Source organism: Zootoca vivipara, chromosome 14 (genome assembly GCF_963506605.1).
Source record: "Zootoca vivipara chromosome 14, rZooViv1.1, whole genome shotgun sequence".
NCBI lineage: Eukaryota > Metazoa > Chordata > Lepidosauria > Squamata > Lacertidae > Zootoca > Zootoca vivipara.
In genome coordinates this window covers 50,814,147-50,828,870 of record NC_083289.1, presented here as the reverse complement: position 1 = coordinate 50,828,870, position 14,724 = coordinate 50,814,147, and the positions used below count along the sequence as shown (strand labels likewise).

The window sequence follows — 14,724 nt, the reverse complement described above, 5'->3', positions numbered from 1 at the left end:
CTGGCCGGCTGGGCTCCGGCTGTCCCTGCCCAGCCTCCTCCACAGCCCGCAGGGGCGAGCAGTGGCCTCGCCTCTGCCTGGCCCGGCTGGCTGTCCTCCGAATCCGGGCTCAGGGTCAGGCCATCAGAGACCTCCAGCCACTCGGAACTCAGCGCTGCCATGGCCGCCATCGCCTGCCTCGCCGGCACCCGAAAGGGCCTGGCAGGGCAGAGGCAGGGGAGGAGCAAGAGTTGCTGCTTCTGGAGCTGAGGCTTCCGGCGAGCCTTTCAAAAAGGTGTGGGGGGAGGCCTCGGCCTCCCCCAAGGGGTCTAAATTGCTTAATAAAAGATTGCTTAATAATAATAAAAATAAGACACCCCCGAAAATAAGCCACAGGCTTATTTTTTTTGAGGAAAATAAATATAAGATGGTCTCTTAAAATAGGGAAAACACGAATGCATGTCCACCTGAGAGCATGGCTGCCATGTTAGGTGAGACCCACTCCTCCCATAATGAAGATGGCGGTTGGAGGAAAGCAGCCTAGTTAACCTCGTCTGCCTTCAATCAAGATTTTAAGTAGTTTTTAGTCCTCCTGGATCTTAATCTCACAGGATTACAAAAGTTTCCAAGCCTAGGAAGTTTTGACTCTGTTTCCAGAGGAAGAAAACCTGCTGTGAGCTTTAACCGAGTGAGTAAGAGTGTTTAAAAGTAAACCTCTGGGATAATAGCCTATATCACAGCCTGATAAGGATTCCGGGAAGTGTTGGGGGTGACTAACGGAGTTCCTGCCCTTCCTTTGAGGTCTTACTAAAACCTCCCGATACACCCTTGGAACCTAGCCAAAACTTGTCAAAACTCTCCAGGGAACTCCTCCGAACAAGGATAAAACAACCTAATCTGGCTAAACTCAAAGGGGATGGTGCTCACCAGGCAGAACTACAAAGAACTTGGAATCCCCCTTATGCAAACGGCTGACCACCCCACAAGGGGGAAGCAGGCTAAAATCCCATATTATTTTAAACCCATAGCAGACAATGCTAAAAGCTTGGAGAACCCGCTCATTCACAAGTGGTCCATTGACCACACCTGGCATGGGAAGGACATGGAGACAAACAAAGGAGGGGAGGGAGTTGATTTAGCAACTGAGCTAAAATTAGCAACTGCAGAAAATGATGGCCTAGAGGTCCAACAAGAACGGGATCAGGAGTCACAAGGGGGTAATCTAATAATTAGGACAACTGAGCCCACCCAGTCATCAACACCCAGAGAGAAGGTGGGGCCCCCTACCTGGACTGCATCAGAAGAGTGGGAGAATAACACGAGAGCACAACATCTGGACGTGGATAGCTATTATTATGTCCTATCAGGCCTATATAAAGACTTGCTAAAGGAACATCAGATACAGATAAGCAAAGAACTGGGCCCTATTAAAGACTTCCTTTCTGAATGTTTGGGTTTGCTCACCTCTTTGGTGGAGCTAACGACGAGAAATGAAGACTCTCAACCCTACAAAGTAGTCAGCAACTTGCCAAATGGAAATAAAACTGCCTGATGTGGGAAACAGAAAATCAACTAGAACTAAATCAGGACAGGAGAGAAAAATACCTGCCTCCAAGTATTCCTCCTTAAAGGAGAAGTGCCCTAAGAACAAGGGAAAGAAACCCAAGAATATTAAAACTGGACGAAAGGCAAAGCTATATACACGGACTAGGACAATGAACTTTTCGAAACTTTTTAAACTTTTGGAATGCTCCAATACAAAGATTCCTACCAACCTTTTAATAGCCCAAGATAAGAGCCAAAGCCAAAGCCCTAGCACAGGGGTTCCCAACAAAATTTTCTCGAGGACCCCTCATCGAGCCGCTATTGTGACAAGGACCCCCATTAATTCCTAATCCTAAAATTAAAAAGTGAGAGCCAAATTAAGAGTCTTTTTATATTTTATATTTATACGTTTTTTACAGTTACAACAGAGTACTCCATCAGTATACAGTTAGTTTTAATTTTCAGTTCTTAATGAGATGAGTTAAATCTGTCCTTTGAGTCCATTATTTCTGAAATATTAGGTTCCAAACTTGAAACTTTCACTCTGAAATCCGACCGCATGTCGAGCCGATTCCTATATTTGTTTTTCATGAAACACAGGGAAGAAAATGCTTGCTCACACCGATATGTGGTTGCAAATGGAAGGATCTTTTTCATTGCCTTATCTCCAAGTTTCTTGTAGTCCTTGCGGCATACAGCAGAACTACTGCCTCTTTCTAATTCTAGTTTTGCGCTAGACTCTGCTCATGCTGGAAGTGGCCAAAACAAAAAATCTGTTATCATACGAAATATATTTAATATATTTTTTATTCTAATAGGATCTTGAGGACCCCCCTGGCATAGCTCGCGGACCCCTGGGGGTCCCCGGACCACCTGTTGGGAACCACTGCCCTAGCAGACTAAAAAACCATCAAGGGGCTAGGTCACAATACTTACCGGTAGCAGAACAGCAACCGCCCCCTAGTGGAACCTCAGAAAAACCAAAGGAATTCTTGGATCCAAAACAAGAAACTTGCAAAAAGTTAATCCGAAATAACCAGAATTTAATCCTAAACAAACAAAAACTGGTCATCTTTCCTTTGCTCATTCCCAGAGGCCTCCCTACGCTTGCACAGCAGAGAACTTACACTCTCAAGAAAATTGATTTAGTTATGAGAGGTCTAGTTTCAGCAGGAAACATTATCAATGTTGAATTTCTACCTTTTGATAATGACCGAAACAGAGCCGTGGTGACATTTAAGGATTGGCCCACAACCAAACTGATTTTAGCCAACAAGGATAAGCTCAAAAGAGCTGGACTGTGGCCGACACGTCTGTTCGAAGATTTCGGCAGCCCTTCACCCCTTATGGAAACTCGCAGGTGTGATAGGGAAAATATAAAACTGGTAAAGTATACCAACGCCGATAACTGTATGCCGCTTCAATCAGAGGCAGAAAAAGACGGTACACAAACAGCTAAGCACCAAAAAATTACACCACGGCCCATTGAATCAGAGGAAGATACCAACAACGAGTATGAGCAGCGCTTCATAGCCTCCCTGGAGCAAATACAACAATCCCAGGATGCGTTAATAGCAAGACTATCAACTATAAGAAAAGCCATACCTCTCCTAGTCTTGCCTGCTCCTTTGGAATTTAACCTCGCAACACACACTACAAAACCACTAACCAATGAGGAATGGACATTAAGTCGATTTTTGTCCCCAGAGGAAATGGGCTCTACAGCACCCCCCACAATACCCCAAACAATAATGCACCAAGTCGAAATAGCTGTACCAACGGTCGGGAATGGCTCAATCTTCGTGGATAATTTAGGATCACTAGATGTTATACAGGCGGAAGATTGAAAGACGGGCACGGCGATAGGAGGTCCTGCTGGAAAAACCCAAATACCAAATCATCCCCTAATATAAAGGGTTCTGTTATTTCACCCCATTTCAATATAAATATACCTGATCTTACCATCCTAAAGAATCATTGGCCACTAGCCCTAGACAGTTCCCAAAATTCAAAAATTCAAGACCTATCCAATATTATAGACACCCTTTCCTGGCCCCTACCTCCTGCGAAATCACCAGATAAGCATTATGTCGCACTGCTAGAGGATGGGCATCAGATAGTACAGGATATGGGAAAGAGGACTGAAGCCACAATAAGCCCAATAACGATACCTTCTATGAGTGAAAACTCAGCACGGAATACAACAATAATGCCAGAAGCGGAAAAAGAAGGGACAAGAGCTCCTATAGTTTTATCTCATATCCCAAGCATTAGACAGACGGCTGACCAGCATACTCTTCAATTTATCTCGTGGAATATGGCAGGTTGGAATAGGACCAGGAATGTGGAGTGTTCTGATTTTTTATCAAAATTTGATATAATACTTCTTCAGGAAACTTGGGCCACAGAAGACGTGCACCTTAGTGGATTTAACTCGTATGGGATACGGGCCCTAGCCGGGACCAGACAGGGTAGGGCCAAAGGGGGCATAGTCACCCTGGTCTCTACCGCACTGCAGGCGGATATCATGCCACTACCAGCATGCCAACAAATAGCTCTAGCAATCAGCCTACAATATAAGGAGCTCGCATTGCTAATAATTAATGTATATCTACCGCCGCAGTATCTAAAGGATGACATCAAATCAACTTGGACCGTATTAGAACAATATATATCCGATCTAACCCTAACCCTACCCAACTTCCAAGTAATAATTGGGGGCGACTTCAGTGCTAGGATGGCAAAGTCTGATGACTCACTGTACAATAAATATCAGCTACTCCCTCCTGACGTGGCCCAAGATCTTCCTAACAAGCTCCTGAATAGGAACTGCAAGGATACCAAGGCAAACTCGGCAGGTCTACACCTGGCAATGACAACATACAAATTGAACCTTTATATTGTAAATGGTTCCTTTCCATCCGATTACCCCGGTGAATACACCCACCTCTCTGGGAACAGAGCCTCTATTTTGGACTACTTTGCCATCTCGGGGGCCTTACTGGCAAAGTTGGAAAATTTCAGGGTACTCCCATATATCGACAGTGATCACCTTCCAATTTATCTCCAGATGACTGTTAATATGCCTAGGCTTACCCCAGAGACATGTCTCGCAACAACTCAACGACCACAAATGGAAATCAAACGCAGGAAAAAGTGGACAGAAAGACTAGACTTCCAACTAAAGCAAGTCCTTGCCAACAAACCTAATATTAGGCTAAGACAGCAAATGATGTCAACAAGACAAGAACATAACCCAGTAAGAGCCTATGAATCCTTGGTACGTGAACTATTACCCTACTTAGGTAGTGATGTTTCACGCACCGCAAAAATCAATGCTCCGATTTTCCGCCCCTGGTTCGACATCGATTGTATTATGGCCAAAGAAGCCCTTATGAGGGCATATTCAAACTTTAAAGCTAATAAATCAATAACATCAAACATGGCCACCATGCAAATTTATGAACTTAAAAAGCACTATAAAAGTATCTTAAAACAGAAAAAGAAAGAGGCAATGATGGCTATGTGGGCCCGGCTCATTCAAGCAACGAAAGAGAAAAATTGGTCACTATTTTGGAAAATGGTGTCCAGCAGCAAGTGCAGTCCTACAATGCCCGAACAACTAATTTCACCTGTGGAGTGGGAGCGTCACTTCAGGCAAATGTATGAAAGCTCAGACTGCGTAGAGATGTGGGACACATCTATTATGTTGGATCTCCCAAGCTGGAACCCGGTCAGCACGACGGATATCCAGTCACTACTATCCAGATCTAGAACAGGGAAAGCACCAGGTGAAGATTTAATTCCGCTTGAGCTCATTAAGGAAAACAAAGAGTGGTGGTGCCCGGCCTTGGCATCCCTGTTCACATACATCGACAAGACGGGCCACGTTCCAAAAGATTGGGGGATGGCCATAATAATCCCCATCTACAAAAAAGGAAGCAAGTCAGACCCAGGCAATTATAGACCCATTAGCCTACTTAACATTGTGAGCAAATTGTATGCCCTGCACCTCAAAGATAAACTGCTAGACTGGCTTGAGATGGAATCCTTAATAGCAGATGAACAGGCAGGCTTCCGAAAAGGGCGAGCCACTGTTGACCATTGTTTGATCCTCCAACATCTTGTAGGAAAGTATAAAGCCAATAAATCTTCTGCAACATATGCAGCTTTCATCAACTTAAAGATGGCTTTCGACTCTATTTCAAGAACCAAACTCTGGGAGAAGCTAAAATCTTCTTCAATAGATCAACGCCTTTTTCATCTGATAAGACTATTATACACGAACACCTATCTTCGGATCCGCTGTTCCCCCCAGGGCCAACTAACACAACGGATACCAACTCAGCGAGGTGTCAAACAGGGTTGTGTGCTAGCTCCTCTTCTGTTCAACTACTATATAAATGACATTGTATCAAAAGTAAAAGGGCCACAGTTTCACTCTCCTAAATTGGCAGATAAACACATATCTATTCTTCTATACGCGGATGATGCTCTGGTCTTATCGAGGACCCCAATTGGGCTACGGAGGGCACTATGATCATTAGCGGAATACTGTACAGAAGCCCATCTCACTATCAATTATCAAAAGACAAAAATAATGTCTTTCGCCAAACGCCCTAAGAACCATACATGGAGCATAAGCGGCCAGAAAATCGAACAGGTCCACTGCCTAAAATATCTAGGCGTCGTCTTTCACGATAAAGGGCTAAAGAAAGCCCACTTAATATAGTCAGTAACAGCAGCCCACAAATCTTCTACAGCTATTCTAAGCTTTCTTAGAACAAAGGGGGGACAGTATATTCCTGCGGCTTTAAAACTGTATGAAGCTAAGGTGATGGCCCAGCTGCTTTTTGGGGCCAACCTTAACATCCCGCCACCTAATCTGACGACAGCTGAAAGAGTGCAGTCCAAATTCCTTAGAGCGGCCTTACAAATGCCCCCGTGTGTGTCAAACGGGGCCTGATCTCTGTGGAGGCCAGAGTGTGGATGCAGGCTTGTAATCTATGGCTGAAACTTAACATGAATCCTCAGGGCCTACTTCTGTTGCTAGTGAAAGATAACTATCAATCCCTCTGGAGCAAGACCATAGTGAATAAGATGCTGAGTATAGGCCTCAATCCATCCAGCCTTATGTCACATGATCTTAATACAGCAAAGACCCTTATTAAACAGAGGATTATAGATATAGAAAGACAGAAGGATTTAAGTAAAGTACCTCACTTTCTAATTGAGGAGGAAAGGAGATACTTGGCCCGCCCAGCCAGATATTTATTCCACCTGGAAATACCCTCTCATAGAAGAGCATTCACTTTGGCCCGTAACCGCATAATGCCTTCAGCAGTTCTCCAAGGGAAGTACAAACGGATCCCTTTATGTGAGAGATGCTGCCTGTGCGGATCAGGAGAAATGGAATCTATCGGCCATATACTTCTGCGATGCTGCTTCTACGAGGAGGTGCGAGGCGAGCTTATCCACACTATACTGGCAGAGCTACCTGGACGCTCGGATAATTTCTATATAGAGTGGCTTCTTTCCGACGCTAACCCTAATGTGTCAGCGAAGGTAGCCAAATTCTGTGCTAGAGCCATAAAAATTCGGTCCAATCTAATTAGCAGTGTCCAAATATCCTCAGAACATCTTCAGGACTAGCTAAAGAGGATCCAGTGATATTAACTGCTGCAGTCTACCTCCCTAAGTAGTAATACTCCTTTTAATTAGTTTTATTTTAACCAATTGTTAAAACTTATGCTTATTGTCTATTTTTAGATATTCTTGTTTTCTTTTATTGTTTCTATGTATCGCATATTTATGTGTGCTGGTCAAGAACCGTAATAATAAAAAAATAAATAAAAAATAGGGAAAACACGGTACTGAAGCTCTATGACAGAAGTTGTGGTAACCTTACTCTGTTTTCAGCCTACTCAAATTAAAGAGCTTTCCCTCTGTTCGATATATGATTTCTACTCTGATGGGGAGTTTCCCTTTGACAAAGTGTAGGATCATGGTGATGAAAATAATAAATAGAGTTGGGGCGATAACACAACCCTGTTTAACACCTGAGTCCACTGTGAATGATTCACTTTGAGAGCCATTGTTATCTGCGATTGTTGCTGTCATATTATCTTGGAGGAGCCAATTTTTAGAAGGACAGTCCACAGCAAGCGTCCCCAAACTGCGGACCTCCAGATGTTTTGGCCTACAACTCCCATGATCCCTAGCTAACAGGACCAGTGGTTGGGAAAGATGGGAATTGTAGTCCCAAACATCTGGAGGGCCGAAATTTGGGGATGCCTGGTCCTCAGGGCATACAATTTACAGTGTTGAAGGCCTTAGTCAGGTCAATAAATGCCATAATGCAGGGGTTGGTTTTCCTCTCTGCATTTTTCTTGAAGCTGTTGAGCGGTCAAAATCATGTCCACTGTCCCTCTAGAACAGGGGTCCCCAGACTACGGGCCCGGCGGCCACATATGGCCCCCGAGGCTCTTTTATGCGGCCCCCGGGGACCCCCGCCACCCGCTGCTGCCGCCTGCTCTTACCAGCGCGGCGGGGCTGCCGACTTCCGACCCAGAAAAGCAACGGAAATAGCTTGTGCGCATGTGCAAACATCATTTCCAGTGTACTTCCGGGTTGGAGGGGGCTTCTGCAAATGCGCACAAGCTATTTCCGGTGCTTTCCAGGTCGGGAGTGTGTCAGAAATAGTGTTTGTGCATGGGCGCAGACAGCTGCACGCCTCCGCGCGCGGTCCCCCACCCTCCGGGCCACCACGCAATCGGCGCTGCGGGCATCCGGCCCAAAGCCGGGTAAGTTTGAGGACCCCTGCTCTAGGAGGTCGAAAATCATTTTGAAATTCAGATATTGTTAGGAGACAGTTTGCTAAGATCCTTGCAAGTATTTTAACAACCACAACTAATAAAGAGATGCCTCGATAGTTTCCACAACTGTTCTGTCACCTTTTAAAAAGAGCTTGATAATTTTGGTATCCCTAAGTCTGCTGGGATCTTCTTTCTCTCCCAGATTTTTTCAATGAGCTTGTGAAGTATAAATTCAGTTCCACCCACTTTGAAGACTTCGGCAAGTATCCCATCAGGTTTACTGGCTTTGTTGTTTTTATTTGGGTAACTCTCCCAGATTTGGAGATACTGCAAGCTCATCTCTAATTTGTGAGAGGACCACAGCTACAGGGGAGTTGCGGTTAAGGAGATGTTGATAATGTTTTTTCCAGCACAGTGCAATAGCTTCTTTATCTTTTAGAAGTGTGGTACTGTCTGTTGAGCATAGGGGGCATATGTCATGATTTTTTGGCCCATAGATGGTCTTTGTGGTGTCAAAGAAACTCTGTGCATCATGAGTGTCGGCTAAGTGCTGGATCTCTTGAGCTTTTTTAATCCACCAGGTGTTCTTTAGATCTCTGGTTCTTTCAACCTCAGCCTTAGCATTGGCATAGGTTTTTTCCTTAGTGGCACAGTTTCGAAAGGCCTTCCTTTTCTTGCCAATAATGAGTTCAATCTCACTGTCATTCTCATCAAACCACTCCTGGTGTTTCTTGATCCAATAGTTTGTTCACAGGCTGCAATAATGGATGTTTTTAGCTTGGTCCAGTGTTCCTCGATGTTGTCAGGGAACTCCAAAAGCAGATGGTCCTTAAAAGTCATTTGGAAGCAATACGGCTTAACAGGATCTTGAAGGACTTGAATGTTCATTTTGCGCCTTGGTTTCTTTCCTTGAAGCCTGCATTGAGGTATGATCTTGATAGCCATTGTGGAGCGTATTAATTGGTGATCTGTCCAGCAGTCGTTGACACTTGTCATGTAAGGAGCACATCACAACGATCTTCAGCTCGGACAATTACATAGTCTAAGAGGTGCCAGTGGTTCGACCAAGGGTGCCTCCATTATGTTTTCTATTACTTTGTTGTTGAAAAAGTGTGTTGATAATGAAGAAGTGTGCATGCACACGAAAGCTCATACCAATGACAAACTTAGTTGGTGCTGCTGGAAGGAATTTTTAAATTTTGTTTCGACTACATCAGACCAAGACGGCTACCTACCTGTGTTGATAATAATAAGGTTGTGTGCTGCACATATAGTCAAAAGTAAGATATCTTTAAAATAATTGCATACATATCTATCTCTTTGCTGAACACTGTGCTGCAATTGACTTTTGCATATGTAGAAAATGGGCTCTCTCTGCCTGTGCATCTGTTTCCAGTGTGCCTTCAGCTAACATTTTTAATTAGATGTACTTGAATCCCTGCACTTCTGACCCTTGAGTTGGAGAAACACAATTTGACGAAGGCAATTAAATCTTTCCAACCTTCCTTTATCCTCTTTCACTTACAGTAAATTATTTTATTCCTATTATACTCCATCTGTTAATTATACACCCGTTTTCAGTTTTTAATGCTTAAGTCCATAACATAATGGTCAAGAATTCTTTCCTGTCTTGTAAAGGAAAGGCCTCAGGAAAGGGTTGTTTGGGGGGGGGTGCATGTCTGTTGAAAGGTTTGTTAATTGCCTTCTCTTGCCATGGTTGGGATGGACTAGCTTGGTACCATTTGGAGATAGTAGCACAAGGAAGAGATGGAATATTAGGAAGGTGACAGCTCTCCTACCTTGGTAGCACTGTGGAGTTGAGGAGAAATTGAGTCCCTCAAGTGAAGTCTTGCTGCATCTGCTGCTACTTCTTTCCTTTATTCTGGGCTAGCCTGGAAGGGCTACTGGGCAGCATGGGGAAATAATTCCACAAGCTCCACAGAGAGTGGAAGCGGGCCTGTTAGACTGACTAGGATGTGAGCCTCACCAGGGAGAGAAAGTAGAACTTACCCTTTTGCCCCATAATGCATAGAGGCAGGCGCATACATAGACTTTCACATAACAGGTAGCACTTTTTGAGAGCCTTGCTGTTGATATTATTTGCTTTCAGCTTATACCTCTCATGGTAGTATATCCAGCAAGTCTTTGAGTCCTGTATATAAAAATAATCCAGCTGGTGTGAGTTTCCTACTCCCGTCTGAGGGAGATAGTTGAATGTGTCTGTGGGAAACTAGATGGTGATGTGGTCTTGAACTGCTACATGTGATCCATTCAGTTGGAGAAAGCAGAAGAATGCAGGTAGATGAGTCTTTTTAAAACTAGTTGATATATATATTTTCAAATCAGACCTTTAGAAACAAAATTTCTACATTGACATTCTGGGTATAAAAAGAGTGCATTGAAGATGACAGAGAGGAACAAATTCTAAGAAACATACTTTTGTTGCAAATTTCTCATGTGACAAGTTTGCTTTTTTACTAGCTTTTTCATTTTAAATACTGTTTTTTATTTCCTTCATTTGTTGCAGAAATTGTCTAGTACTTGGCAACAAAAAGATTTTTCTCCAGTTATTGTCGGTTCTTGTTCCGTCTATTAGTTTTAAAAAATCCTACTTGGCTTCATGCACCTTTTTCTGGTCTTTGATTCAACAGAGGGCAGTGCTGTACAGTGCACAGAAATCTGCTTCAAACCCAAACACTGCATTGCTCTAATTCACCATTTAAATTATACTAATTCAGGGCCTCATTGAGTTTTAGAAACATGTGAAACATTTTTTGCACTTTCTCCTGCTGGCTTAAATCTTTTATGAAAATACCTGTATATGCTTACTGAAAGTTGACTAAACATATACCGCCTTCCAGTTTATTGGTACTTTTAGAAAAGATTAAAAATAAGTATTAAAAAGTGCCTTGCCTATTTGCCTGCATGTGTTTGTGGCCCGCTGATCAACATATGTGGATGGTAGGGAAAGAACCAAATATATTTCAATATGCAGAAGTTTCTCTGTCGGCTTGGCTAGAGATAATTCATACTACAGAAGACCAGACAAAATGCTATTCACAAGCATGTATTATTAGTAGGTACAGTGCATTTCAAATAGTATTGAACACATAAACCACTGACATCACAATATTTCCTTCTGTCCAGCAGAAACAAAAGCTCATGTGGCTGACATATTTGGTATTAAATGAGATGTGATGGACCACCTAATGCATGGATAACCAATCTGGCACAGTCCAAGTTAACAGGCACTCTTTCAAATGGCTGGACTCTGTGGGTTTTCCTTATGCTGGTGCTGGCATGTCCATGGAGGTGGAGTCGAGGCCTGCTCAGCAGTATACTCTCAGTTGCTTCCCCAGAAGCAGGAGGCTCTCCACTGGCAAGAGGAGGCTCCAGGGACAGCTCCATGACTCTTCCACGGGGCTCATGGAAATATTTAGACTCTAGGATATGAAACAATGTGTTTTTACCCTTAGTATATCTGGTAGTCTTTAACTGTGAATTTTGTGTCCTCCAATTACTTAGGAGCCCTGATGATCTTTCCAGGCACATCATTGCCCTGCAGCAACGTGAACTTGTTCTGAAAGAACAGAATTCTGCCATCTCGAGCAGGTATGGCTGTCAACAGACTGTCTATTTTACTTGTTCTGTATAAGAAGAAATTGCATGAATTTTGGCCAAAATCCACTTAAACTTGCTGCCACGTGTGTGTGTGAGAGAGAGAGAGGGAGAGAGAGGGAGGGAGGGAGGGGTGTCCATACCATAAAGTTTGCAATTTTCAGATGAGACTGAAAGTCATTGGGCATGCACAATTTCTGAATGGTTTGAGTTCTTCTCGTGTTTGGGAAATAATAAATGGCCAAGTTTTACAAAACTCAATTTTGGCTTGCAGTCAAGCATCCTTTTTGTTCACAAGGCCAGTATGCGTGTGCCCGGCAGCTGTGAGGTTACTGATAAAAAATAAATGATGTACTTTTCTGTGGGCATGTATATTTTTTGCTCTGGTTCATGAGTTACTTTTAATTGAAGGAATACTTCATTTAGAGATGTGCCATGAATGAGGAAGCTGCTTGATATGGGCCAGCCTTTATATTGAGAACCCTTTGCATTATGAAAGTGTTCCTGACCACATGGTCTTGGGTCTGTTACTTGAAATCAGTGCACAGTTATCAAAATGCTGCCAATAGAACTGATGGGGATGTTACTTAGTTTGCTTGTGAGACTAAGAAGGTTTAAACACATGTTTCTACAGTAATTTGCATTGTCTTTCCTGTGAAACTAGACAAGAATCACATTGAACTATAAAGCTTTGCTGTTAGCCAGTAGGACGAGACCCAGGCAAAGTTGTTCTAGATAAATGTGGTGCAAGTAAATGTTCGTATTGCACTTTCCAGATTTATAGTGAAAGCAATTATATTATATTTCTATTAACTCAGTCTGAATTCACCTACTAGCTGTTTACAGATTCCTGTCAAAGAAATATCACAAATGAAGGAGGCTTTGTGATGGAATACTGTAATTACAAAAGTGTCATTTTTGAGATCTGAGTTTGTTTGATATGTAAGCAATTGATGCTGGAGGTTAGGATGCAAATTATGTAATGCCAACACATTTTACCAAATTGTGTATGTTTTTACATTTTCAGTAAAAAAAAAAGAAAAAGAAAGTGATATATCTTAAGAGAGTTCACATGTTTCTTTGCTAGGATGAGTTCAGGTAGCAGTCCTGCTCTCTACCTTGTTGCATTGGAAAAATGCATTTTTCCATCAAGAGTCTAAGAATAAGCATTGACATTCTGGTCCATGTGCAGCTGATTCCCAGGAAAATTTCATTTTCTAGTGGTAGGCTGCAGTGATGTCTATTCTTGTTATTCTTCCCACCCTGGGGAATCTGCCAGGGCTAATTATCCACATATCAGCCCTTTGTTAAAAATAATGCTGAAACAAATTTTTAAAAATATAACCTAGGTTTCTGGTGCTTTGCATTTATCAAACATTTTAGTTTGTTCTTTATAAGTGTTGTGCCCAAATCAGTCAGGCAGAGGTTGTTTTTCAGCAGTGGTTAAATGCACTTCCCTGAGTCTCTGCATATTATGTGCTACCTCCTAAGGGTCTCTTATAAATTCTGGTTGATTATTGCCTTTTCCCTGTAACCTCTTGCTAATGGCAAACAAATTCAAGCTGGGCAGTAAAAGCTTAAATTGTGTTTTATTAAGAGCAGCTAAAACTGCTTAGCCAGTTGTTAAAATTGCTAGCCAAAGTGTAAAATTCACTGATGCAGCCAAGATTAACCTTTTCTTCATGGTTGATATCAAGAGTCTTCAGAAGCATGTTTTGCTTAGTATCTTAAAAGAAATAAAAAATAATTGACTGTGTATTTTTTTTTAATGGGTGTGGATCATGATCCCACGCAGAGAAAATGTTGTTATTTCATTTACGGTATTAATTGCCTGGGCTGATGTTTTTGTTGACAGAACAGTTTTATGTAAGTACCTCTTCATGCTGGACACAGTCATGCACAAATTTTTATGCAAGGAGGGGAAACAAAAAATGATCAAGATACCCTTTTGAGTACAAAGAGACCAGTAACTGCCACTGACGCTAAAAGCTCTTTCAAGTTAAAACTTTTATGTTCTCCAAGACACTATAATTAGTTCAGATTCCAAGTGTCAAGTTCTCCTTTTAGCTGCAATATTTTATTCTGCCTTAAGTGACATTTAAATGCCCGTATTTTAACTCTTCCATTGTTTCCAAATTCCCAGGAGAACTTCCTGGGCTTCTTAAGAGTAAATCTAATCACATGGTTCCCAGCAAATAATGGAATCACAGAACTGTAGAGTTGGAAGGGACCATGAGGGTCTTCTACTCCAATTCTCTGTAATGCAGGGATCTTTTGCCTAATGGGGGCTCGAACCCACGACCCTAAGAGCTATTCACAGAACTCATGAGATGAGATGAGATGAGATGAGATGAGATGGAGAAGAAAGAAATGGCTTATAATAGTTTCTAAAATATTTAGTATTTACTAGTGAAATGCATTGGCAACAGTGGGTAACAGTTGTGATCATGATGGTTTCAGCTATTTATTATGTAGCCATATTGAAGTGCAATGGCTTTCTTTAATGGCAAGATTATGGGTTCAATTGTTGAAGCTTGTAGGTTTAAGTTCTAACTGAGAGCAATGTTGAAACTTGGCTTGATAATAGGAAACCTATGAAGACATAAACAAGATGTGGCTTATTTGTCAATGCTGTACAGTACTGTATATAATTATTATTATTATTATTATTTTTTAAATACATTTTATTCCAATTTTCCAAATTCAACAAATTAACAAAACCAATCTTTTATACAAAATCTTATATTCACATCTTTTACCTTGCTCC

General features: G+C 42.2%; 2 protein-coding genes across 2 annotated transcripts in view; both read left to right on the top strand.

The window, feature by feature from the left end:
- The window catches only part of MAD1L1 (mitotic arrest deficient 1 like 1), a 492,750-nt gene that overhangs the window by 65,797 nt on the left and 412,229 nt on the right, over positions 1 to 14,724 (top strand). The window contains exon 10 of the mRNA XM_035130662.2: positions 11,865 to 11,951. Within this exon, the coding sequence (XP_034986553.2) occupies positions 11,865 to 11,951 (87 nt within the window). The remainder of the gene's footprint in view (positions 1 to 11,864; positions 11,952 to 14,724) is intronic.
- The window catches only part of SNX8 (sorting nexin 8), a 238,329-nt gene that overhangs the window by 122,088 nt on the left and 101,517 nt on the right, over positions 1 to 14,724 (top strand). The gene's annotated exons all lie outside the window — the stretch shown is intronic.